The 25,291-nt window shown below is 53.0% G+C and overlaps 10 protein-coding genes across 10 annotated transcripts; 3 read left to right on the forward strand and 7 right to left on the reverse strand.

Moving 5' to 3' along the window:
* Positions 1 to 414: 414 nt before the first annotated feature.
* On the reverse strand, positions 415 to 1,627 carry BJX68DRAFT_260982 (uncharacterized protein; the record flags this gene model as incomplete). The annotated part of the gene is made up of 2 exons (XM_071044026.1): positions 415 to 1,451; positions 1,513 to 1,627. 2 exons carry the CDS (start codon positions 1,625 to 1,627, stop codon positions 415 to 417), a joined length of 1,152 nt encoding a protein of 383 aa, XP_070904702.1.
* A 1,163-nt stretch (positions 1,628 to 2,790) lies between these two features.
* On the forward strand, positions 2,791 to 3,738 carry BJX68DRAFT_260983 (uncharacterized protein; the record flags this gene model as incomplete). Its single annotated transcript, XM_071044027.1, has 1 exon — positions 2,791 to 3,738. One exon carries the CDS (start codon positions 2,791 to 2,793, stop codon positions 3,736 to 3,738), a length of 948 nt encoding a protein of 315 aa, XP_070904703.1.
* Positions 3,739 to 4,437: 699 nt separating this feature from the next.
* Positions 4,438 to 8,211, reverse strand: BJX68DRAFT_251851 (uncharacterized protein; the record flags this gene model as incomplete). Its single annotated transcript, XM_071042462.1, has 8 exons — positions 4,438 to 4,457; positions 4,513 to 4,794; positions 4,900 to 5,292; positions 5,545 to 5,755; positions 5,880 to 6,246; positions 6,379 to 7,159; positions 7,199 to 7,213; positions 7,263 to 8,211. The coding sequence occupies 8 exons, from the start codon at positions 8,209 to 8,211 to the stop codon at positions 4,438 to 4,440; spliced, it is 3,018 nt and encodes a 1,005-aa protein (XP_070904704.1).
* A 1,202-nt stretch (positions 8,212 to 9,413) lies between these two features.
* BJX68DRAFT_260985 (uncharacterized protein) lies at positions 9,414 to 10,436 on the forward strand (the record flags this gene model as incomplete). Its single annotated transcript, XM_071044028.1, has 2 exons — positions 9,414 to 10,328; positions 10,395 to 10,436. 2 exons carry the CDS (start codon positions 9,414 to 9,416, stop codon positions 10,434 to 10,436), a joined length of 957 nt encoding a protein of 318 aa, XP_070904705.1.
* A 110-nt stretch (positions 10,437 to 10,546) lies between these two features.
* Positions 10,547 to 13,537, reverse strand: BJX68DRAFT_260986 (uncharacterized protein; the record flags this gene model as incomplete). Its single annotated transcript, XM_071044029.1, has 3 exons — positions 10,547 to 10,693; positions 10,750 to 12,383; positions 12,433 to 13,537. 3 exons carry the CDS (start codon positions 13,535 to 13,537, stop codon positions 10,547 to 10,549), a joined length of 2,886 nt encoding a protein of 961 aa, XP_070904706.1.
* A 634-nt stretch (positions 13,538 to 14,171) lies between these two features.
* On the reverse strand, positions 14,172 to 16,592 carry BJX68DRAFT_260987 (uncharacterized protein; the record flags this gene model as incomplete). The annotated part of the gene is made up of 2 exons (XM_071044030.1): positions 14,172 to 15,779; positions 15,834 to 16,592. The coding sequence occupies 2 exons, from the start codon at positions 16,590 to 16,592 to the stop codon at positions 14,172 to 14,174; spliced, it is 2,367 nt and encodes a 788-aa protein (XP_070904707.1).
* A 360-nt stretch (positions 16,593 to 16,952) lies between these two features.
* On the forward strand, positions 16,953 to 18,440 carry BJX68DRAFT_260988 (uncharacterized protein; the record flags this gene model as incomplete). The annotated part of the gene is made up of 1 exon (XM_071044031.1): positions 16,953 to 18,440. One exon carries the CDS (start codon positions 16,953 to 16,955, stop codon positions 18,438 to 18,440), a length of 1,488 nt encoding a protein of 495 aa, XP_070904708.1.
* A 1,855-nt stretch (positions 18,441 to 20,295) lies between these two features.
* On the reverse strand, positions 20,296 to 20,718 carry BJX68DRAFT_260990 (uncharacterized protein; the record flags this gene model as incomplete). Its single annotated transcript, XM_071044032.1, has 2 exons — positions 20,296 to 20,428; positions 20,507 to 20,718. 2 exons carry the CDS (start codon positions 20,716 to 20,718, stop codon positions 20,296 to 20,298), a joined length of 345 nt encoding a protein of 114 aa, XP_070904709.1.
* A 273-nt stretch (positions 20,719 to 20,991) lies between these two features.
* Positions 20,992 to 23,034, reverse strand: BJX68DRAFT_275474 (Zn(II)2Cys6 transcription factor; the record flags this gene model as incomplete). The annotated part of the gene is made up of 5 exons (XM_071047856.1): positions 20,992 to 21,232; positions 21,333 to 22,060; positions 22,122 to 22,743; positions 22,799 to 22,902; positions 22,966 to 23,034. 5 exons carry the CDS (start codon positions 23,032 to 23,034, stop codon positions 20,992 to 20,994), a joined length of 1,764 nt encoding a protein of 587 aa, XP_070904710.1.
* A 433-nt stretch (positions 23,035 to 23,467) lies between these two features.
* BJX68DRAFT_260992 (intradiol ring-cleavage dioxygenase) lies at positions 23,468 to 24,559 on the reverse strand (the record flags this gene model as incomplete). The annotated part of the gene is made up of 1 exon (XM_071044033.1): positions 23,468 to 24,559. One exon carries the CDS (start codon positions 24,557 to 24,559, stop codon positions 23,468 to 23,470), a length of 1,092 nt encoding a protein of 363 aa, XP_070904711.1.
* Positions 24,560 to 25,291: the final 732 nt, after the last annotated feature.

Genomic DNA, 25,291 nt, shown 5'->3' on the forward strand with positions numbered 1-25,291 from the left:
TGAGAAGAACAAGTGAGCAGAATGCCATCGTCTTATATCTCGAAATCTGAGACATTCTCAACCGGAAACAGGAAATGATGTTCGCGCACCTCGTATTGGTGAAGAAACATGGTCCAGTCATGCGGGGAGCTGTAAATCGCCAGCTTGCGAATACGAGGACCCTGTTCCAGTCCCTTCGATGACGATATCTTGAGCGACTCAAGTGGTGTTTTTCTCTCTGTAGCTCTCCCCGTCGCGCAGTGTCACCAGTTGTGAATGACCGGAGCTGTCCAAGTCAAGCTCGTCGGGTGGTGCAATAATGGCGTTGCTCTGTTCAGTGGCTTCTTCAGGGACGTGTGCCACACGACCAGAACGTTCTCCGAAAACATGAATCAAGACAATACTTTGGGCTGGACAATTGCGTGCGAAAGGTACTCATGACATGATCGACGACTGGGTGTTCATTCCATTCAAACAATCCCTTTGACAGCCACGGTTGTTTCCGATTCGAGAAATGACGAGCCACTTGATCTTCATCGTCTCCTCCATTTCTTTCTGCTCCAGCTTTTCAAGCCCTTTCTCGGCATGTCTTAACTTTTCCTTGACTTTTTTCTGCTTCTCCTTCTCGACCTTTCTTATCTCAGCTGTAAGCCGGTCAATCTTCTTCGTTGACTCTTCCTCATCCTCATCCTCTCCACGCTCCGCCTCAACTTTCGTGATCCTCTCTTGAATTTTCGCGATTTCCCTGTTCTTCCTTTGTACCCCCTCAATTGCTTCTTGGTATGTCCCCGCCTGACGCTTCCTGCCTTCGTTTTGTTTCTTCTCTAGTCCCTCTGTCCGCTTCTGCTCCTCCCTAGCAGCATACGAGGCATGCAAGCGGCGCAGTACGTTCGACTGCTGCTGCGTGTCCACCGGCATATCCACCCGCTCCAGCAGGGCCACATACCCCTCCAGAGCATGAAGCAAACGTAGTCGCGGATGGACTCTCTCCACACCGGTCTCATTCACACTTGCAAGTAACCTCTCAAGGTCCTCGAGAGTAACCTCCGCCTCTTCATCCGCGCTTTTCCTCATCCCCAAGCACCCCGTCACCCACCTCTCCGAAACACCAATAGTATCCAACATATCCTCAAACCCGCAAATCCGCACGCGCAGCCCCCTTGGCTCAAATATCACCGCATTCATCTTCTTCAGATACCTCCTCGTCCGCAGATACGAGCTCCCCTCACTCGCGACCTCGGAAACAGTCTCGAGAACCAACCCCGCGATCTCGACGGGGTGGATCACTCCCATGACCTGGCCAGCGATACTCGTCGCTTGTAGAATGGGGTTCGCTATCCAGACGGCGTTGAGGCCGTCGAGGAAGGTGAGGAAGTCGGGTTGGGTTATGGAGTAGGGTGGGGATGAGATGGTGTGGCTGTAGGCGCGGAGGAAGGGAGTTATTATTGTGCTTTGGGAAGATTTGGCGACTTCTGCGGAGTGTCAGTGGATCTTTTATGATTAGGACCGCCTGTGTGAGGGGGAGGTGCGCACGGGGTAAGACGATTGGTCTGAATGGTGCTGTATAGCCCTGTGGTGGTAGCACCACGGGACTGACATTCGCGGGGAAGATGGGGCTGGGTCCTTCACCTGTAGGTTGGACTGCCATCTTGGAATTCGGTCTACCAAGTGAGATGTCTGGTTCAGTGCGATGCCAAAGGTAAGAGCGTTCCCACTGGGATGGCCAGGACCGGCGCAACGTTAAATACCAGCTCCCTGCTGACGCCCAGAAATGCCATGGACAAGACCAGCAGAGAAATTTCCGATTCCAGAAACCAATGCGTAGCAGGGCAGACAAGCCATGCACATACTCTGAACTCTCCGACTGCAATGATATTAGATGGTACTCACGGTGTCCCTGGGGCTGAAACCGCCACCGACGAGAGAGAAGGGTCGGGCTAACTGTATCCGGCAACGACTTCGGAGAGCCAAGCATGACAGGGCCACGCTCCGCCACGAGGCCAAGGAGATCATCCGTAGTACCAAGAGATTGCGAGCTGAACAATCCCGCCATTGCGAGGCACAAGCCCCGCTCGGATTTACTCTCATGCTTTCCACGGAATCGTTCGCTCAGCTCCTTGGAATTCACCAATTCACAGCATCCAGTCCTCTTAGCCAGCAAGACGCAAGGCCAACGGCCCCCCCGTCCTTTTTACATTTTTCTCTCAATATACGAGAGCAAGTACTGATCCGATCATACCATAGCAATCGGCTGCGTGTATAACGGCGGCATTCAAGTCCCTGGTAGTGAATATAGTCTGCGATGAGGTGTTCGGCGCCCATCAGTGGTGACAAAGGCTCCAAGAGGCAAAAAGCGAGTGAGCCCATAGACGCACATCCATCCATCCACAACTCATATGGCCGGTATTATTTGGGATGTTGAAATCGGTGTCATTTTATGCGTATTGCGGTACCATATAAGGTATGGATCTTACCGTGGCGTTAATAGAAGCTTTGGTTTGCACGGCAAAAGCATATTCCAGCTAGGGTTAAAGTTAAACAGAAGTTATACCGAATCCTGGCGAGTTTCCCCCGATAGACATAGCGGATACTGACGAGTCTGAGCCAAGGTTCACTTACTCAAGCCACTCGCAAGTGAAGTGAGGCTTATAAGGGAAAGTAGGCTTTCACTTACATCACCATGCCAAATAGCCTTTCTCAGGGTGATATATGCCGCCATCCCGCGGCTGATGAGACTCCATTCAACGAAATCAAGTATTGGCTTCACACTCGGCGGCTTAAGAAACTCCCACCCTTTACGTGCCAGCCAATATGTTCAGTACTGGAGCCTTGCGCGAAGATGCACATGCCGACGATGCAGAGACTTACATCAACAGCCCCGGTCGCGGCTTCTTGGGTAACCTGGCATGCGCACCTGCCTCTTCCGCCATGGCCATGCGGCAATACGCCTGGCGAGGCCGGGAGCAATTTTTGAGGGACACTGCAATAGCCTTCAATAACAGTGACCACGAGGACGACTGTGATCAATACTTTCTCGTTACTAATGTAACCGGACGAATATACAACAGCGCTTTCCGAGACGGCGGAGAAGACACGGACGATCCTTTTAGCCGCTGGTGTGCATACGATAGCGCCCTTGAACTCCTGCTATTTAGAATGGTGGTGGAATCGTCAGTGCATGGCGTTGTTGCCCCAGAATTCTATGAGGTAGTGCATGACGCGCTGCGCCCAATGAGGCTGACAAGGGAGCTGGCGAAAACGGGAACTGCGGGCAACGAGGGCCCGTCGGGCGCGAAGCAACCAGACGCAGCATGGCGGCCCATCAGGGTACCCTATAATCGCAACAAGGGCTGGCCGAGTGTGGTCCTGGAGGTCGGGTATTCGGAATCCCAGAAGAAATTGCAGTCCGATATCCGCTTTTGGCTCAGGCAATCCGAGGGGCACGTCAAAACAGTGTTGACTGTCGCCATCCGAGACCGTGCAGAGTCGATCATCATAGAGAAGTGGGAGAACGGAGAAAATGGTCGTGCTCACGCCGAGCAGCATCTCAAAATAACGAGAAACAGGCGGACGAACACCGCGACTGTGACTGGCGGCCCCTTGGTTATAGGTTTTGAGAACCTCTTCTCGAGACCCATTTCCTCGCCCATTGAACAAGATATCCAGTTGGGGAATGACCAACTCCAACAGATAGCGCAAGTTATTTGGCAGGAAGCCGACAAGGGAAGTACATACTCGTACGCCAGGCTATGTATCTGATCTAACCACTGCACGCTAGGAGGAAGAAAAGCGCCGCGGCCGTTGAGCTCGAAGCATGGTTAGCCACATGAGCGAAGGATTGGCGTATGGACATTGTAGCAGTGGCGAAGGAATTGGAGGATATCGGGCGATGCAGAGTGCGGAGGGATATTGCAGGGAACTCAATTGTTTGATCGAGGAGTGCCGTCTGGGAATTCGAGTCATAAACCTAGTATTCTCGCCAATGCCGCTTTCCAATTCATACAGTAAACGTCCAAGCGTCTCACCCAGAACTTACTTGTCAATGCTCTTCTCTAGGAAACCCCTCTCTGCCACAGTAATCCTACCCAGATGCCCTTCTCAACCAAATCCCAAACCACACTACCTGAAAGGCTAGCCGACCAAGGCAGAGAGTATAATACTCTGCCCCGGCAATCCGCTCGTGCTAGCGAAGTATAGTGATGAATCCAAAACAATGGTGATTTCCTCAAGCCACTCGGGTATGCTTTGCCAGAAGGTTCACAATCATATGATGGTTGTTGAGAGAAGCCCACACAATTGGTGTTCGCCTATGATCGTCCTCACTGTCTATACAGGCCCCGTTCTCAACCAGCAGGTGTACTACTCTGTCATAGCGGTACCTCGCAGCCAAAGACAGCGAGGTTTGACCGTCATAATCCTCATCATCGATGCAAGCGCCTTTCTTTAGTAACAGCTTTACTAGCGTTGGAATGTTTCGTCTTGAGGCCCATAGTAGTGCTGTCCGCTCATACTTGTTATCCGCTGCATGCAAACAAGCGCCCTGATCGACCAGAAACTCCGCCAGTTGCTCGTCTCCACCCATTACTGCGCACAGGAGGGCAGTTCGGCCATCATCGTCTTCCGCCTCGAGATCGGCCCCTTTTTCGAGAAGAAATCGTACCAGCGCCGCTTGTTTAGCGACGACCGCCAATAACAATGGGGTTCGACCTCTGTCGTCCCGTACCTCCAGGTGCGCACCCTTGTCGACGAGCAGCTTGACCATCGCTTCTTGCTCATTGATTGCAGCCCACAAGAGTGGTGTTCGATTATCAGAATCTACTTCCTCCAGCGTAGCACTCTCTGAAAGCAAGCGCAGCACGGCCTCTCGCCTAGTCTCCGCTGCCCAAAGCAAGGGTGTCCGGCCCAGAGAATCTTCGATACGGCGAGCACCCTGACGGAGCAGCGTCAGAACAACAGCTTCGCGCCCATGCGCTTCCGCCAATAGCAGAGGTGTTCTCCCGGCGGCGTCCATGACCTCGATACAAGCCCCACGTTCAAGTAACACCTTTACTATTGGTTCATGCCCCGCCATCGCTGCCCGTAGTAATGGATCCATACCGTCAGAATCTCCGGACTCGAGACTGGCGCCACGATGAAGCAGCTGCCGCACAAGCCTTTCGTGTCCATTTGCTGCAGCGCATGACAGTGCTGTGTTGCCGTGCGAGTCTTTCCAGTCCATGCCTGCGCCCTTGTCGAGAAGCAGATGGACGGCTCTTTCACTACCAGCCCCTGCAGCTGCGATGAGGGCTCCTCCTTCCAGGGGGATACCATGCTCTAGTAGCAGGTCCACGACCGCAGCATGGTTCCCCTGCGCGGCCATCACCATCGGGCTGGGCGCCCACATAGATGACGACCCGACCTGCGCACCCATCTCGAGTAACAGCTGCACAGTTCCGGCGTGCCCTTCTGATGCGGCCAGTAGTAAGAGATTTGAGAGCCTCGACTCTGCTCGCTCTTTAGCCTCTGCCTTCCGGTCCCTCTTCACTTCCAGGTCCCGCACATACTTGGTATGCTGTCGATAATCACCTTCGCCAAGCAGCAGTGCCAGGGCGTTCCGCAATCCAAAGAACGCTGCAACCTGAACAGAGGCTGCGTCGTATCCGCCGTTAGAACCCAGAAGGGAGCTGGCCAAGGCCATGCCTCTGATGTAATGGGTCATGCGTTTCTCATCCCGAAGAAAGCGCAAGGCGAACTGCTCCCCATCGGTCGCGGACAGGCGGACATGATGTCCCCAGTTCTGTAATGCATAGTACTGCACAACATTCGAATTGGTTTTTTTGTGGGCCCGCTTGTGCAGCGCCTGGGTTGGCGTTAAAGCTATCAAATTTGAGGGCGGTGATGCAAGTCTTTGCGATGTCCACATGCGCGCCAGGGAACCAGACTGTCCAAGTTCGCTCAAGGTATTCTTGCGCGGTGTAGTGCACGAGTCGGATGATTTTGCTGTCACCATCTACCGTAACTAGCCCGGCGCACGCAGAAACAAGGTCTGCGAGATTGGGCATGTTTTTCTCGTCCAGCTCAGATTTGTTATCTTCGACGGCAAGAGCGTGTTGAAGCTCTAGCGGCTGGAGTGGCCGCATTGAGCAGACAATCCAAGATAAGGCCCGTTTGGCAAGCCGCCGCAACCCCTCCCTCTGGTCCTCAATTCTCTCCATTACACGCTGATATGCGGAGTCCAGCAAGTCATCGCCACTGTCTTTCTTTTCAGCCAAAGGCATCTTTTGAAAGCTTTCCAACGTAAAGGTGTTGTCTGGTTACCGAGAAGTTCTAGATACAGTTGCGCGAGGAGAAACCTGGGAGATGCAACAGTAGACTTAGCATAATCCATGAATGAGGTTTACTGGTTTAAGAGAGACTTACATGCCATCAGAGGCGCTGACAATGCCAGTGATGATATCTCTAGGCATGTCAGGCTCCTCCAGGACAATTGGTCGCAGCTCATGTGCAATATTTTCAGCGATATACTTCGCAATATCTGCGTCCGTAGCCCGGATTTCAATCGATGGGCATCCGCTAAATAATGTCATGATCTCTGGTATGAACCGTGATGTAGCAAATAAACTTGCGCCGGACCTGACTTGCAGCTCGAATAGTATAGACAGAAACCTCGACGCAGAATGGCATTCATCCAGTGCATCGACGAGGAGGAAAGCCCTGGAAAGCCTGGCAACGACTTTTGTAACGACGTCAAGGATCTCATCAACAGCTGGCCTGGTCTTTTTCCGCATGTGACTCTGGTAGAATATTTTGATGGCTTCGAGCGCGTCGGGTCTGACCAGTTGTTTTAGCATGCTCAGTAAGAGATCCTCTAATTGCTGCTGTTGTCTTTCGCGGAAGTTGAAATAAACGTATGCGATCCCAATGCTTGAGGGCTTCTCAAGTTCATTTGAGAGAAAATCAATGACCAAAGATGTTGCCGTTGTCTTTCCCGCCCCTGGCTTTCCAGGACAGAACAACGTCGAATTATTGCCCGTGATCCATTCATTAAACTCTCTGGACCCCAGTAGCCAGTTCACAGTTCCCTTATGCCGGCGTCTGATGGCATCATTTTGCTTGGGGGAATAATCCGTTGGAGTGAGCCAGTCAAGGACAGCTTGATATTTGTGGTTGTGCAACAATTGTTCAACTTTCGCTTCGACACCTACAATGCATCAGCTGCTCTGCCATAGAACCACCTCACATTGATGCAAACTAACTAGAGAGCACATCACAAAGCCTTTTCTCGTGATCCACCCGGCTCGGACTGATTCGACATAGAAGATCCTTTGCATAGGATGCTGCCACCATCGCAGCGTATCCTTGCCACTTGTCATTTTTATGAGAGTCAGAATAGTCGCATATACCACGAACCACAAGGCAGGGAAACTGATTCATCAGACCGGCTGCCTCCATTTCAAAACACAAGACCCCTTCCTCCCTGGAAAGCCGATCCCGCAATAAAGCATCCTTCATCAATTGATTTCCGGATGCAATCAACCCATAGTGAATCACCGGGCGATCTCTGTTAGCCGCGCGTTCCGGTCGACCTCGCAGGCTTGAAGCATCATCCCCACATACTGTTTCACAGCCCAATCCGTTGGCATTGGGATGGGTAACGTTGCTTCGATAAAGGCGGTCACTGCTCGCCTCTGGCCGCGAGTAATTCTCCCGTAGAGTGGGGTATTTATCGAGGATACTGTCAATGGACGCCTGGAGCTTCTGCCCCTTTATCTCATACTGGGACCTCAACCCGCTGACTGCGGTCCGAAGGATAGTTGGTGGCTGGTTCAAAAATCCAGTCTGTGTAAAGCCCTCTTGCCGTTGTATGCCAAAGTCGTAATGCAGCACACCCCCTCTACCCCGGCCCGGGGAGCTGACAACAATGTCCCCGAGACGGATATCGTGTACGACATCGTCATCCAGGCGGGGCGCGCCGCCAGCTATGCCAACCATAAGACCAAGCTTAACATTGGGAAAGCTGTGCAACATGTCCCTTGCAACCCCCGAGGCAGAGGAGGTACCGTACTCCCCGTTGGGTAAGACAGCGATAACAACGTTATGCCCACCCATTTTACCCAGAGTGTAGTCGTTGGCATCGTTTGGAGACAGATAAGCGGCTCCCTCGTGTTCCTCATCAAGGAATGTTTGCGCCGCAACGTATTCGGCAAGGACAGCGCAGATCCAGCCGACCGTGTAGGCCCGTGGATCAGCCATGCTTTACGGCTTCAATACAGTTCGGAAGTCCAACATGTGGTGGAAGATTCAAAGCGAGTGCGGTGAGGCTGTGGGGAGTGCCACCCCAGCGGAGTCGTCTCTCTGCCACGTCAGCGACCAGTTCAAATCATTACCCCGCCACGCCTGTCCCGAACAGCTGACCTGCAGGGGGGTCATCCGCCAAGATCTCACCTTCTCGCCCGCTGCCAGGAATCTCTATCGCGGGCGTTATTAATCGAGCGCAATATAGCCCGTACGACTCTGACCTGATCAATCTACTTTTCCCGTCATAGTTCCTTGCCTCGATGTACCGCATGCAAGGAACGCAAGACCCCAAGTCTACCATCAGATTTACCTCGCGTCTGCTACTTCCTCCCAGAAACCACCTAGACGATGCCGCATCACCTGTGAGGGGACAAAAACAAGGAAAGAGAAACCCCGACGAGATCTACAGCTATATAGTATAAATAACGTCGTTCAGAAAAATATCGAAAGCATTACAAGGCATTGGACTATTGACACAGGACTTCGGTGACGCCCGGCCATGAGATGGGCGGGATCAGCACCATGCCTTCTATACAGAGAAACCATTCAGTAGCAGGACTGCGAGACTAACCATATACTTTGTACTTTAAATTCGAGGCTTGGGATGATATTAGATGCCTAACATGGTATTAGTGATAGCCCAAGGCTGAAAGCGCCACCGAGGAGAGGGCCCGGGAAGGTTAGGGCTAACTGCATCCGGCAACGACTTTGGAGAGCCAAGCATGACAGGCCAGCAGCACCAGACTCCGTCACGAAGCCAAGGAGATCATCACTGCCAAGGGCCTGATCATTTGCAATCACTGCGCCGGTTCAAGTGTCCCGCTCAAATCCACTGTATTTTCCATGTCCACGCTTGTTCTACGCCCGGTCCTTCAGTTATCGAACCTAATCGAGCAACCTGATTAATTGCCGACAAACAGCTATGCGAGGGCCAATAGTTCCGAGAATGGGAGATGGCCGTTGCCTGATCAAGCACCAGAGGATGTTCATCTGGCTCACGTACAATGCAGAAGAGTTGCATGATCACCAGTAGAGTTTCACTTACATCACTAAAGCCAAATAGCCTTTGTCCAGGCTATATATGCCGCCAAGAGATCGGTGAAACTCAATGGCTGCGCCTGAATATCCCTCAGTCCGCGTGTTTTCTGCCAGACAACATGCCCAACGATACAGATACAAACGCAGAGGCCTATATTAACAGCCCCTCGCCCGGCTTCCTCGGTAGTCTGGCCTCCATACCACACTCGCTCCTCCGAAGACACACCTGGCGAAGCCGTTCGTCCTTTCTCGCCAACACCGCGTCTGAGTTCCACCCCGCCGTCTTTGAGAACCTCCTCGACAATTATTTCCTCCTCACTGGGATAACGGAAGGGATATTCAACGCCCACTTCCGCGACTGCATGGACGACAAAGACGATCCCATCGCGCAATGGTGCGCCTACGACCCAGCAATCAACCTCCTCCTTTTCCACCTCGGCGAGTCGCAGACTCATGCAACCGTCTCGCCGAACTTCTACGTGGTCGTGGCGGATGCCCTACGGGACATAGATCCCCAATTGCGGTTGCAGGTAAGGCTTCTTGGGGCTGCCACTCAGAGTGCGCCGGCGCCACCGGAAGAGCGATCGGCGGGGCGTAAGCAGCCGACTGCGTCATGGGCGCCGAGGAATGTCCCGTACGCTGTGAATGGGGATTTGCCCAGTGTCGTGCTGGAGGTGGCGTGTTCGGAGATCGAACGGCGGTACAAACTGCAATCTGATATACGGTTCTGGCTCCGGTCTTGCGAGGGATACGTCAAGACTGTGTTGACCATGGTGATCTGTCCCGGAGCTGAACGAATCACCATCGCGAAGTGGGAGAAGGATGAGGCCGTCGGTCGTGCTCGAGTAATGCAGCGTATTGAAATAACTAGGGACAAGCGGTCTGACACGGTGAATGTGGCCGGAGGACCGCTGGTCATCGAATTCGAGAATCTATTTTCAAGGCCTATTTCGGCGGACGCCGAGGGTGATGTTATCATTGGTAATGACATGCTGGAACAGCTGGCGCGAGACATCTGGCTACCGGAGGATGAGGTATGTAGAACTCGGTTAACTCAGAGTAAATCTTTCACATACTCATACTAACCGAGCAGTAGAAAGCTGAAGCACGATGATCCCGCGGGCGCGGATGAGCACGATTGAATTATTGTTGACCAGGATAAGGCGACAGAAGCGGTATAAAAGATGATTGCAAGATGTAGCCAAAAAACATGCCTTCTTGAATATCTATAGATATCCTTTTCAATCAAAGTCTAGAACACACCGCCGCTGGCTGATATGCTGGCCGGCCAAGACAAAGAGTATATTTGCAAAGGTGCGCGGACAAGAACTTCGTGATGCGTTGCAAGGAAGTGTTGGAGATCCTGGATTAATGGGACATTAAGATTCATGTCCGCAGCCTATGGCCTGAGTCAGTTGGGCGGTGGGAGGTCGCGTTGAACGGGAGAGAACTTACATATATCAATGACCTCAATGCGATAAGGCTGGTGAAGGCTTGCGGAATCAGACCTAGAATACTCATGGCTTCGATCCAGTATAAAGCCTTCTTTGCAAGAAAATGTGAAACTAGGCCATCATCGGCACACGCCAGTTTCAGAGCATTTTTGGAGAGACGCTTAGCATGGGAAATCCAGTGCTTGCATGCATACTGAACATGCAGTGGAATGTAGGACTGGACGGAGTTTTGGGATAGCGTGCTTGGGTCTGCATCAGGGGCAGGAAGCTGACAAATGTTCTTCTGAAGGCACGTGTCCATAACATTTAGGCAGCAATTGAGCATGTTCTCATGTAGAGCATAAGAGTCGAGCTGTAGGTGCTGCAGCGTGGGCTGCCGTTTGTCCAGAAGGAATACCCTGAACGAGGGATGGAAAAGACGAATAGGGGCATCCCTATCGGGGAAGCCGTCAGTGTACGGAGTATCAATCACTGACCCCAGTCTTAGCAGAGATGCCTCGATATCGGCCGGGCTAGGTGATGGGTGTGCAGACGAGGCAGCGGTGGCCAGTAGGCTATGGAGCGAGTTTATTGATACTGCGTCTAACAGCACGGCAAGCGACCCTATAATGAGTCGATAGTAATGTCGCGCTATGTCGTCAACGTCATCCTCAATCCACTCTGGGGCCGATTGCTCCAGGATCAGGCTATACATGTGGTTTAGGTCGGGCAATGACCGCGACTTGTGTCCGAGGAATTGAGTCAACAATTGCCTTGGGTAGGCGGATTTCTTCAGAGCTCGACACAAACTTGCAGCGTAAACAAAGAGACCCGCTGACCTCGCTACAACCGCGTCAAGCTGGTCATGGGTACACCAGCTCGGAGACCGATACTCCTTTTGAATGGTGCTGAACTCGTGCTCAAGATATGTTCGAATATCGGCGTTGACTACCCCGGATTCAACCTGGTGTAGGATTTTGAGCTCCAGGTTTTCCCTGATGCTGCGAAACGCGTGGTGAACTGATGTCTCAGGCCTACCTGTCACGAAGAAGCGTAGAAGAATAGACTTCAGCCTCGCGGTCTGGCTCAGCAACTCGAGTATTGGACTGATGTCGGTAACAGGCTCGCACTCGTCCACCGCATCTATCACAAACACTAATGATGTAGACTGCCTGAAGCCACTGCCTTGATCCAGCTGTGATAGTGGACTCATAATCAGATGTTTCCACTGCGCTCTGTATGTCTTGCTGAATACGTCTGGGTCTGACTTGATATAGTCATAGAGAAGAGTCCGGTATTGCCGCATGGGAGAATCAGCAGGGTACGAGCGTATTGCAAGTTGATAGGCAAGTGTGCTAAAGAACCTTTCTGCACTCCCGCATTTACCACCTTGTCGAGAGAAAAAAAAGCTTCCAGCGAGAGAGCCCTGTTCATGCAAAGTCTGCGCGACGGTCTTCGCAACAGTTGTCTTCCCTGTTCCAGCTAGGCCCTGTAGCCAGAAAAAAGGCTGGCAGTTTGCGTCGTTCACCCACTGGTGAAGGGCCTCAAGAAGAGCAACCCGTGTGTTTGGCAGACACGGTTGCACGTCCTGCAGTTTCTGCGAGTCAAAGCACGCCTCCATCGCTCGAGGAATACTGTATATCGCGTCTGTGATACCTAGACACCGTCAGGACCCCGAAGTAAAACCGACTTACTGAATACCTACCAGAATTCTCAGGCATTGCCTCGGACCTCCATTCTTCCACTATTGCCTTCGCACATGCGACAGCGTTGATAGCCGAGTACTGTCGCCAGGCTTCGTTCGTATGACCATCTGCATAATCACACGCCCCCTTGACGATGATCGTAGGGATATAATCCCAAGATCCTGCGCCTGCCCTCTCGAACGCAACAACGCCGTGCTCTCGGACTAACTGGTCCCGGTGATACGCACTTGCCATGACAGAGTCGGCCGAGGCGAAGTTGCCAAACAAGAGCGAAGGCCGCTGAGCGCTCGCGACTTGGTCTCTTCCATGTAGTGGTGTACCATCAGCATGAAATTCTCTGGCGATGCGTATCTTGGGTCGATCGATTTGGAACGCTTCGTCACATCCGAGAGTTTCACACGGAGTCTGCAAGGCAGAGTAACAAGGGTTATGGAATGGCTGTTGGCAGTGCGCACAGGTCTCGCACTCATACGGCTTGCTGTGCTTGTGCTGATATGCCGCGTCATATAAGACCTGCTTTTCTGGGCCCGGATATTCCCCGTGTGGACGCAGTCCACGGTCGAGGATGGTTTCGGTATACGTAACAATTTTCTGCTTCAGCCTTCGAAAGGCCGTAATTCCCTCAAGCCTATTCAAGAAGCTGCGTAGCGCAATCGGAGGCAAGCGAATGGTATCTTTGTCTCTCCCAAGAGCGAAACCATCACCATACTGGTGCCCATAGCTCGATCTAAGGACAGCCGTGCTGACAATGACATCGCCAAGGAGGACCTCTTGCTCATCATAGTCGCGGGCTTTGGGATCCACTCCGCAAACACCGACGGCTATTACGAGTTTGATCCCCGGGAATGTCATGGGCAGACTTGCCGCAGCTGCGGCGGACTCGATGTTTCCCACGCCGGGCAGGTACACGATCACCACGTGGTGGGTACCGATACGTCCGGTTGTGTAGGCATTTGGATCGTGGGGATCCCTGGGATAAATAATGCCCTCGGTCTCGTATTGCTCATCCAGGGCTAATTCGATTGCGTGGCGCTCGGCCTCCAGGGCGCAAAAGAAGGCGATTTCGAAGTGGGAAGCATCGCTCGGGCGAGAGAGGGGGGCCATCTTAAGGGACGCTGGGTTGACGGGAAGGTGATACTGTTTTCTTTCCACCTTTTTAAGCGGTGCTAGTGCTGTTTCCAATATATGTGACGTTGAATTGGGAGATGAGGCTCCATCCTCAGGATGTCCAGTGTTCTGACGAAACCCGGCGGCCGGCGCTTACCTGGCTGGTCATGTGGGCTCAGGTGATTTATTTGGCATGGCAAACAGACTTGCCATTAGAGCCATGAAATATTGCCTGGTTGGCCTAGAAAGGATCGCCCGGGCTATTTATTTCACCTCTTTCTCCCTTCATTTGTACCTTTATCATTATATATCCCGTTTAAAGACAAGAGTAATATGCTCATGCCGTAAGGTTGGATGAAATATATAGTTTCAACGACACTCAACAACATCACTTCTCTAACGAGCATAGACATGTTAGACATACTTCACTCTCACCAACTCATTTGTAGGGAGATAGACAGCTGTCCGTGTATACATTTCCTTTGTTCTATTTGCACACCTACAACGAGGGAAATTGGTCTAGCCAGCTTAGATGGTTTCCAGAAAATACATAACGACAGCATGGTCTTATCATCTCGAGACGATATTTTACCGTCGGACTAACTACATACGCGCAATAATCACATCACGATCAAACCTCTTCATCCACCTCACTCTCATCGGCAATCTCCACCGTATTCTGTCTAACAGGAGGCTTCATTTCACCCTCCGATTCCTCTGATTTGCCTGCATCCTCGCTATCCCCCTCCTTCTCCTGTTCCTCTACTTCCTCTGCACCATCCGAATCAGCAGGGCGATGATAAACCACCGGCCCTCTCACCCTCCTAACAAGTGTGTCACCCGGCTCTTCATCGTCCCGCTCACTCTCCGACCCCGAGATCCCAATTGGATCACGGATATTACGGGTTGGAGTGATAATACTCTTGCTAGGCACCACCTTGCGCGAATTCAGAGGATCATAGATCCTGGGATCCCTGGTAGGACGTTCCCGTTCGTACGATTCTCTCCTTCCTGTGCTTGGGGGTGGTGGGTGTATCGGTCCAAATCTGTTGGCCCGTTCCGGAGACCGACTGTAGTACGTTGTGCGCCTGTGGCCGAAGGTGTCGGTGTCGTCGAGGTCAAGACCGTATGAACGTGCCAGGCCACGCGCTGTCAGCTGGTCTTTGATGTATTGGGGCAGATCCCGACCAGAGGACCAGGCGTTGTTGGAGGAAGGTGGTTGTAGAGTGGGTCCGGAGGTCTGATATTTAATGGACTTCTCAACCACTTGCATGCACCAAGATGTCAGGATGGGCGTGTAAGGGACCTCGTTTGGGATGTGGCGCTGTAGCTCGTTGATGTCTGCGAGTAGTGCGCGGCGATCCTGATCATTTGATCGCGTGAGAAAGCGGGATAAGCACGTATGCTGGGCATTGAGGACATCCCTTTGGCACCGGAACTGTAGGTCGTACATGCGAGAAAGCCGTTGCTCTCGAATTTGTGGTCCGCCTGTTCCGCGGTATATTAGTTCTGCGAGGCACGCTACCTCTGTTGTGTAGTCTTCTCGGCCCATCGCTGTCTCGACAGCCGCTTCAAGAAGCTCGTCATCCGATGTTCTGATTTGCTCCGGGGTGCCAGAAGGTGGGCACCATGTTGGGTTCTCGGACCGAATAGGGAGGTAGATGGGGAGCGTGTTGGTCCAGACTGTGAGACCGGGGTAGCCACTGAGATGCCTTCCCAAGTCCGACCCGGTAGGACGTCGTTTCCGCCGCAGTTGCGTTTCAGCCAGAATCCAAGCAAGGTATGACCGACAATGTACGAGGTCTGGATTGTTCTCCTTTAGGCACGTTGCAATATCACGAGCATGGTTCAGACATCGGGCAGCCAGAGATAAGTCCTCCGGTGTTGGAGCAGAAAATGTGCAAGACGACAACGCGTTGCTGGCGTGTACAAGTATGTCAAGGATTGCTAGGTACGTTGCCTCGTCATACTGCTCAGTATTCCAGTCGGCGAGCAGCTTAGTGAAGGCACCTGGAGACTCGATGTCTGTCTGGAACATAATGTCCCATGTGTTGGATGCCCCCTCGGACTCGATCAATGCGCAAATAAGGTCCCTCGCATCCCACACCTGGCCCATGGCAATGAGCGGTTCGTACAGGTGATTGCAATTTGCCCAATAGTCAAATTCAGACTCTGGGTTCGAGTCCGTTTCCCTTTCAATCCATGACAGGATTTTGAGTGCGTAAGCAAATATTTGTACCTAGTGTCTAACGTCAGCAACAGGCGGCACCGGTAGAAAAGAGGGTCATCCTACTTCAGCTGAATCTAACGACGCAAGTGGTGGTGCCCGATCTCTGGATACCAGGCTCAGCGCGTCCGCCACCGCATGTACTGCGTGGCTTGGCTTCGCCGTATCACCAGTCAAGTGCATGGATGCATAGGCGTTGAGCAGTCGGAGGTTAAGGCGATACAAGAACGTATACCGTTCTTCATCTGTGAAATCCAGGCCAACTTTTCTTATGCGCTGCAGTAGCTGGTGATGTGGGCGTAGAAAGTCCTCTAACCGCTGATACGCACCCTGCTCCACGAGCATGTCTGCATACTCAATGACAACTGGAACAACATCTGTGAAACCGCCCAAATTCTCGTCAAAGTATTGGGCAGCGGCCTGGAAGTCACCCAACCGCTTAAGGCGTGAGAACTCTTCCAGCAAGCAGCCAACATCGTCCGTGACGTCCATGTCAAAATGAACCGTGACGTCCTTGGAGATAGCCGGGTTGAGAATGGTCTGGGCGGTCAACCTTTCAAGGTCGTTCGGCAGGTTCTCTGGTTGTCGTTGTCGTCGTTCTTGCCCTGGTGGCTCTCTTTTGAGCATCGGCGGGAGGCCTTGCTCCCATCTCGGTTCAGCGGGCTTGTAACGACTCGAGCTCCCATGTTCCCCAGCCTCATGTTGGTCGAAGTGCGGCTTGGGATTGTGAACAAGACTCTTATCACGCCTTGTCCCCGAATTGTTGTCGTCGTTCAGGAGATCATTCATCGACTGATGGGGTCGCGCCCGGCGGCGGGTGGCCATCCTTGTTGGGTTTCGAAGAATGTGGTTTCTTAGACAGAGAAATCACAGTCCGAAACTCAGTGTGCTGGCACAATGTGAAACAGACTCGCGGGGGGACCAGGGGATGACGGATGCAAGAAGCAATTATGGTGTGGCGGAGGGGTCGGCAGGGATGTTTGCGTAGCGTGTGGCTTTGCTGTGATGATTCGACTACCCCCTCCAGTCTGAGAAGCGCCCTGGGCACACCTAGTGCAACCCATTCAGCCTCGCACTTTTCGTGCTGTGGGGGCTGTGGGGGCTGTGTCTGCCACGAGAGCGATCCATTTTAGCCCGTTAGCTTGCTCAATCTGTCAATCCCCCCCAAACTATCAACTCAACTCGATGTCGCTTTCAATTCCAACAATCAGCCCAACAGGGACAATTGCGGCAGAGACTGCGACCGGACAACCTCCGCACACGTACGCTCGGCGCTTCGGTCGCACCTACCGTGGCCTCGACAACCTCACAACCGCGAGCCTCTGCTCTCGCAATGTCGGGAAGGTGCGAGCAGACTGCCGGCTCCGAGTCGCAAAATCCCAATGGGGGTCTCTCGGTGCCCTGGAAAAGCCTGCCGCCATCATCTACATGGACCTTGCCATCGACCAACCGTCGAACTGTCGCTTAGAGAGTGCGACAGTCCTCATTACGCTGGAGGAGGCGTCCCACTCGGGAATACCTTGCCAGAACAAACCCCTGCAAATGACCGACTACTACGGACCGAAACAGCTCAGCGGCGAGGCGACCAAAGTTACTGTGACTCGCAGTGTGCACCTCGTCCCACAAGTCAACGTGATGGGCAGTGGCGGAGGCGGACTGGGCGTGGAGAGGGAGAAATCAGCAAGCTACAACACCCGATGGACATTTACCGGAGGGCTGTTGGCAGGAGAACAAATGAGCCCCTTCTACCGCACCCTGAAATGGGAGCTACGCGAGAACGAGGTCGGCGCCCGATCGAATCGCAGTCCGGTCATCCACACAGCGTTCGCCCTTCAACACAGCGACCGTCCATTCATCATGCGGATTGAGATCCAAGGTCGTCTACAGAGTTCACGAGATCGGTTTCGCCAGAAGATGCGATTTCCGAGGCCAAACGATTCACAACAGGGGCGGAGCAATACTCTTGTTTATCCTAATACTGTTTCAGCCCGAGGACAGCCACTGGATATGCTTGCGATGGGTCTGTCGAGCGCGATGGAGCGCGAGAACCTTATGAGAGTCCCAGTCGAAGTTCCTGACGCATTGCCAATCTCGTTTTCCGTCGATGTCGATGCGGCGACGACCACGCCACGACCAGGTACACCGCCATTTGCTCAAAGAACGACAGATATGCCCGTGAAAGTCTCGACAGAACAAAGAAGACTGACTCGAGAGACAACCCCTGAATTGCTCCTTTCTCCAGACGACGCAGCTTCGATCACAGGAAACCGACTCGCCTCTTCGGTCTCAAATCTCTCTTCCGCGTCAACCTTGGTCAACACGCCCCGCACTCCACTATCGCGATATCCTTCCTCTGCAATCCTAGACGGTGCGATTGACTCCTTTAACGGGCGTCCACGAGAGCGTTCCATGTGGAAAAAGATGCCGCAACAGCTGCAAAACCTGGAGATACCGCGACTAAAGGAACCAGTTTCTACCCCTCAGGACCCCACGCTCGTCTTGTTGTCCCGTTATCCGTTTCTCATTTTCCTACTGCGTATTATGGCCGGTGTGCTAGACTTAATGCTTGGTTCACAACCTTCTAATGACAAAACTAAGAATAATGGGACATGTGGCGGAGGAGAAACGGTGGCCTTGAAACCCCCCTACCCAGGGCAGTGGCCGCAAGAATGAACTAGACACCTTTCATGATTCATGTTTGGAATGCTTTAGCGATGCCCAGTTCTGTTCTCATACACCGGTCATTTACCTTCATGGCTCAGTCACAGCGCTAAGAAGAAAATGAAATCATCCCCCTCCTGACCCAACTACACCTGGAAGCGCCTGGAAAGCGAGCTGGGCCCAACTATCAGGCTCAGCATTTCTTTGTGCGACCGCCAGCCACCAACACAAACAATTTCGTCCAACAGCAGTGTTAGGCTACTGCACAATCCCTGTTATGTTGCCCAGTCGCCACGTAATGTACCTTCATTGGCCTCTGCAGCAAACTGTCGGGGGCTGAGCACTCCATCGACCAGGAAACGCGTGGATGACGCCGCGCCGCAGCGAGGGCGCCCCTCTTTCACGAACCCAGGCTGAGGAGTTATCAATTTGAGCTCGACCACAGCACAACATGAGTTATGAATACAAGAGACACCTGACTTTCTGATACTATACGCTGCCCGCCAAAGCATACTGCTGGTATTTGCTCAGTCGCCAATATCCAAAGGGCGGAACCATAATACAGGCGTCAGGGCGGATACTGGCGGACAATCTACATCGCTTGCAACAATAGTATTTCCGCTTAGGAGCTGATTTGAGAGATGCCCCGACTGTCAAAGTTCCAAGCAACCGTGGATACCGCTCTAGCATCCACCAGTGCTGCTCGGAAAGTCTATGATAATGGATCCTTCCTCGAGAATAATAACGACTGGTGGTCGACTACCTACCTCACGCCGCGCCGAGCGCACAACCCGTCATCGTTAAGCCAACCAAAGTATAGACATCGCAGGCCTCGAGCAAATTTTGACTGTCCCAACATCCACGAACTCACTGACCACTATCGCTCGCCCCAGCGTTCTCACAAAGGGAGAGAACTCACGATTCATGTAGGGTCTGACTCCGAGACCAGACTCGCTGAGGACTCTGATGGTCACATTGTTCGGCGTAACAGTGATGGCCACGGCCAAGATGACCTGTACGAGGAGTGGACCAACCTGCCGTATCCGGATGAGCCACGACCAAAGGACTCTAGTCCGCGACAGCATCAGCGTCGGCATCCGAACACCCAAAGGACGAAGAGCGGCTCACCCGTGCGTGCCCCAAAACCCACAACACCGGTAGAGATAAAGCCGACCTCCCCATTCACCAGCGAGGACGAGGGCATCGACTTCAAGCACCCACAGATGAACCAAATTGATCGCCCCGATAAGCGCGTGAAGTCCCAAACCCAAACACGCCTGGAGCGCCAAGATATACGGCGAGGATTGCGGTTCCTGCGCGCGCAGTGCCTAGCCTTGGAGTCAGATCTGTTTTACACGGATCCTGGTCTCCTGAATGCTGATGTCGTGGAGAAATTGAGAAAGACTTGGACGGCCTGGTTAATTTGCTCAAGGGCCTTAAGGTTGGGAATTACCGGGCGCCTGGTGAGGGAGAAGCGGAGAAGACATAGGCTATAGGTCTCATTAGGGTGCAACAAGGCTAGTTTTGGAGATATATTCATTGGTTCCGTCACTTGTCACATGAGGGATATCGGTGCAGCAAGATAACAAGAGCAGCATCATTTTTTATACACAGTATCCTTCATTACATAGCGATAGTTATCCAAGTGCCGCGGCCTAACTATGAAGGCATTGGCTACACTGATATCGAGACGGATATTATTTCACCATCTGTCGGGAATCCCCCATACCATCGAACGCATGATGATAATGACTCCGAGCGTCGACCCCAACCACCTCCTCCGGCGATGGGTGGCAATCCAATAACCACACTTCTTCCGAGCGAGACTAGGTACCATCTGACTGGCCGTGCCTATCATGATTATCTATCACCACTGCGGCGGTGCGGTTGTAATGTCCTTGTTCTCGGAATACTCAGTAGGCTCGGGTAGGGAAGTCCTGGTGCTTAGGTCCCTACTGCTAGCCCTGCACTCCCTAGGTTCTTCCAAGGAGGCATTTGGTCTGCACCGAGGGTCGGTAATGACGAAGCACCTGAGATCAAGTGCATCCGGGATATGTGTCTGATTTACTGCCACTTACAGCACCAAGCACACGGCCTGCGTGCAGCGCCCGAGGTCTGGGGCAGTCCTTTCAACATTGTTGCGAGTGACCAGCCACTTTAGTGTGCGAAAGTCCACGCGGCTCAACGCCATGCGGCTTTTCCCAGGAGACAGTTCCTGCTCTAGCCTTCGAAGCTTCGACAGGCCATCCCCGACAGCAATCACATTTGCGGCGACGTTAGGCTTTTCCATGGTGTCCCCTCGCTGCTTCGCCTTGGATGGTCGACAAGCCAAAGAACGGCGATTAGGGTCTCAGCCGTGCATATGCTAATTCCACTTATTGGAGAAAGTCGTGACAAAGCAGTCCACCAAGCACAGCCAAATGATGGAGTTCTACAACAGCCGAGGGTCTCCTTGGACATGTATCATTCCCAAGCCCTCTGCCGGGGCACCCCATATTATTCTTCATAGTTTAAAGCAGACTTCGATTCTATTCTATACCAAGCTCACTATACCCGTGGGACCTTATTGTGCAGGAGGTCGTTGAGCCCGTCTAGCTAAATCACACAGCATCTCCAGGAATCCCTCGAGGATGAACAACGGCGGGAGCGGGGCAGCCTCCCAGCAGTTTTCACACAGCCGCGTGAAGAGCGCTTTCATATCATCTAGTAGGCGGAGATCCGAGTGGAATGTGGCCGCTATAGGGTCGTGGAGCATGTTCCAGAAGAGGGCAATCACCGAGGAGAGGATGAACTGGGCGTGGATCCTGAATCAACTTGGTTACTATCGCTCTCGTTGTACGATGTTTTTTTTTGGGGGGGGGGATGCTGGGCAAAAAGGATGGAGAATAGACATGGGATATTTACCAAACAGTCGGCGCCTGCACCAACCCCTCAACGCGTATGAAGTAAAGTAATGTCGAGCGCACGGCATGATAGTATAACTCGACGCTCGAGGCTAACGGCAGCGACTGGGCGTTATCTGTCCCGGGATACGCCATGCTCGAAACGATACTCGCCTCGTGGATCGTACGCAGGCAGTAGTAGTACTCGAGATGAATGTTCATCCCGCGAAGACTGATGTCATGGACCTTGTAGTTGGGATTCAGGTACGCGGTCGGGTCCGGCTGGAAATGAGCCGGGAAACTCGCCTTGAGCTCCGCGAGTTCGTGGTCGAGTTGGCGGATTACCTCGAGTCTTCGAGGTTCGGGGAGTGCTCGAGCGGTCGGCGAGAGAAGGTGTGTGTACAGTCTTGATTTGAGTAGGGCGAAACGGAGGTCGGAGGGGTACAGCAGGATGTGGTCAGGCAAGGCCTGGTCCACGAATTGGTGTACGGAGGCGCTCTGGATATAGTTTGGTGGGAGATCAAGGTCGCACTCTGCGTCGTTTATCAGTGGGGGCTGCACGCTGCGGATGGACATCTCCTTATCCATTCCATAGCACGCCCAGAAGAGGGCGCGGAGGTGGCTATGTTCCTCGGTGCTGGCGGTCGTTGGGCGTACCCTGTGGGCGCCGAGGTTATACAACATGCGGACGGCGACGCCTAACAGCAGCTGACCGGCTTCGGTTTGGCCGGTGGGGGTTATATATTGTGCCTAGGGTATTATTGTAAGTATTCCGATATTTACAGTATTTGTATGTCTACAGGTTACACACCATGACCATAACTGCTTGAAGAGCCTCGACATTCCTCGGTTCGAGGATTAGTTGGGGTAGGAGAGAGAGTACCGCCAGGACATAACAATCGGGTTCGGCATCGGCAAACGCGGGCAGATGGCGATGTATCTGGGTCATAAAGGCAGTAAACGCAACGAGAAAGGCTTTGACCACTGTATGTTCCCTTTTGCCCAGGGGTTGGGATGAATACTCGTCGAGCAGGGCCTGTAAGCGGCTCGGCTTCGCGATAGGAAAGACGGCGTACAGCCGTTGACTCGTGTAGTGCTCAATGCACTTTTTCGTCAAGTCAATGGCTGGCCATTTTTGGATGAGTGTCCTCGAAGCTCTGTTGGGATGCTTTGCCTTGTAAGCTTCGCGGGTGCGGGTTGCAAAGACATCGAGATCGAATGCATGCCCTGTTCGACTGTAGACTGCTGATAGAAACGCCTCCCTTCGAGACGAGCTTGGTGATAGCGGACCTGCACAGGCGAGGTGCCACATGAAGATATCCATCGCCTCATCAAAGTTGGCCGGATCGCGGATATGGACCCCGATGTTTGGTTGTGGTGTTGCTGTCCGCTCTTCCATTTCTTGAATCCGGGCTCTTGCCTCTGCGAGTTGCCTGGATCCACATTAGTCTACACCTACAACAGCGAGACAATAGGGCCACCTCATACTCCCTCATAGATTTTTTCTCCGAGGGCCCCTGCGGCGTAATGTTGCACGGCACGCCGGCCAGACGACATGTTTCACAGGCAGGTTTCTCACCATCGCAGCTAATCTAGTTTGTGAGACTTGCATCAGCATCTCCTTGCTGGTGCCAAGTAGGAAGGGACTATAATACCTTCTTATGCCGACATAGATCGCACGCAGTCCGAAGGCGCCCTCCACGTGGGTTCGAGCGGGGCTCCATCCTGGCAAGCTTGTAGTCCGAACGGTAAGAAAAGGAGCAGTCCTCAATCTCGGAGACATTCCAGGTCGCTGACTCAGCCTCGTGGAGCAGAAACAAGATTCGTCACCCGCTGTCGATCGGTGGGGACTCGGGAGCCGGGCAGGTTGTTAGGGTTGGGCTGAGGCGGAGGAACGTGGGCTGCCAGTGGCGGTGCGAACACTTTCTCACGAATGAGGCGCTCACGGCCTCTTGTCTCTGGATTAATGAAGCAATCCACAGATTATAGTCTCTGCTCTCTAGCACGCGAAATCTACAAGGGCATCTGCAAGAAACAGTAGACTAACATTGTTTCAAGTCCTGGTTTGATAAACGAATGAACGGGACTATCGAACGAACATGGTTAGACCGGGATCATCTTCCTTACACGGTCTCAGCATAGCAAGAGACAAAACGCCTAGAAGCTAGGAGGACCCCCGGCACCTCCTTCACCACCAGCAGCATCTCCTGGCCCACTACTCTCCGAGTTCGCGACACCACCGTCCGCAGTCAAAAGCGCCGCATAGCTGGTATCATAGCTTGCCGAAACATTGACACCCAGTGTAATCCACGCAAAGATGCCGTCTTCCAGAGAATCACCAAGAAGCGCATACTCGAAGAACGGATCCGAAGCCGAGTCCTCCGTCTCATCCTGCACGACATGGTCATCCGCATTAAGTGTAATCTCGACCTCATTCGTGTTGTACGGATACGTAGCCTCGACCTCCGTAATCAGGTCCTGGTCGAAAAATAACTGGCCGATATGCGCGACGTGGCCGCCAGTGATCGTGTTGTTGGGAAGCGTCTGAGCGCCAATGTGCGCCACAACATGCACGTGTGTCGTCCGTCCACTGTAATGTCCAGGGAAAACCGATTTGAACTGCGCGACGCCCTCTGTATCCGTCTTCTGGATCCCGCGGAGCGCAAGGTTGTCCAAGTTCGACGCGTCGTCGCCGTTCCCGTTCGAGCTATCCTGCACACCAGAGTATACGCCAGTAGAGTTACAGCTCCAGACGTCCCAGTACAGCTCGGCAATTGGCTCACAGGTCTCGATATCAATGAACTGCCCATCCATAATAAGCGGAATTCCCGGCTCACCATCCTGGATATCCGAGCGAACAAGTTCGCCTTTCACCCAGAACGGTCCGATCTCGCCTTCGGGCGAGAGGATGCACACGGGGTCCTTGGCGAAGAGTTCGTCGGCCGAGGTGTTTTCCGTGACGTGCAGGGAGGAGTAGTGGGATTCGTTGACGGAGGGGTTGTAGTCGCGGGTTTCGAGGACTTGACGGCGGTAGAAGTCGAACTGCTCGGCGCGTCGTGCTTCGATGCGTGCGGTGAGGCCGCGGCGTTCGAGACGGTCGGCGCATTGGCCGAGGCTGCGTTTGGCGTTGAGGAGGAAGGAGCGCTTCTCGGCGTGGGACATGGAGGAAAGTTCGTGGGCACCCGGGTGGGCGGCGGCGATGGTGGCCATGGCCAGCGTGGCCACCTTGATCATGGACATGAGTTGCATGGTGAGATTTGGAGATGAGGATGAGTGGAGGGGGTTGAAGGGTTCTAGTTCAATGTCCTCTTCACGGCAGGTTCCATCAATTTATACAGTGGAAATCCTCGTCTGCCTAAAGGCTCTCCTCCCAGATTCGACATGGCCATCAAGAGTTTCATCAGCGGAGATGCCCCTGATTCCTCATCACAGTCGTCAGCATATATGCAACCGGAGTACAAATTAGGACAGAGGTCAATATCTTCAGGCACAAGATTGCGGAGTTGCCGCGGCATCTCCATGCTCTGCAGCAAATATAGAGACGATCGTCGGCCCAGATGACGAATGTACTTTATCTGATTGATGGACAAGACTTGTGGGGATGTCTCCGCTAGGATCCGCGGAGTAGTGATCTGCAGTTGTGGGTTTCAGAAGGCTTTGTCATCGGAGAACTTGAGCTCCGGGCGAATCAGTTGTTGGATATTCTGCATTACAGAAGCAAAAGGAACACGGAGACGGAGCTTGTTCTATTAGTTGTACATCAAGACAGCTTTAGGTTGTTTCCGGTCACTGCGTTGCTATGGGTGAAGACGAATGTCGAGTACACAACCCACAATCTAGTCGTTACGCCGCCAGATGCAAAAAGGTCGCTACATCCAGACACCACGCGGCGAGTAATACCAGAAAGCACTCGTGCTTTGAGTTTTTCCCACGTCATTCTTAGAACGAGTTGTGTTAATATGAAAGAGACCAAATCGGAGA

The sequence above is a fragment of the Aspergillus pseudodeflectus genome, assembly GCF_044049435.1.
Source record: "Aspergillus pseudodeflectus strain CBS 756.74 chromosome Unknown BJX68scaffold_2, whole genome shotgun sequence".
In the NCBI taxonomy this organism is placed as follows: Eukaryota; Fungi; Ascomycota; class Eurotiomycetes; order Eurotiales; family Aspergillaceae; genus Aspergillus; species Aspergillus pseudodeflectus.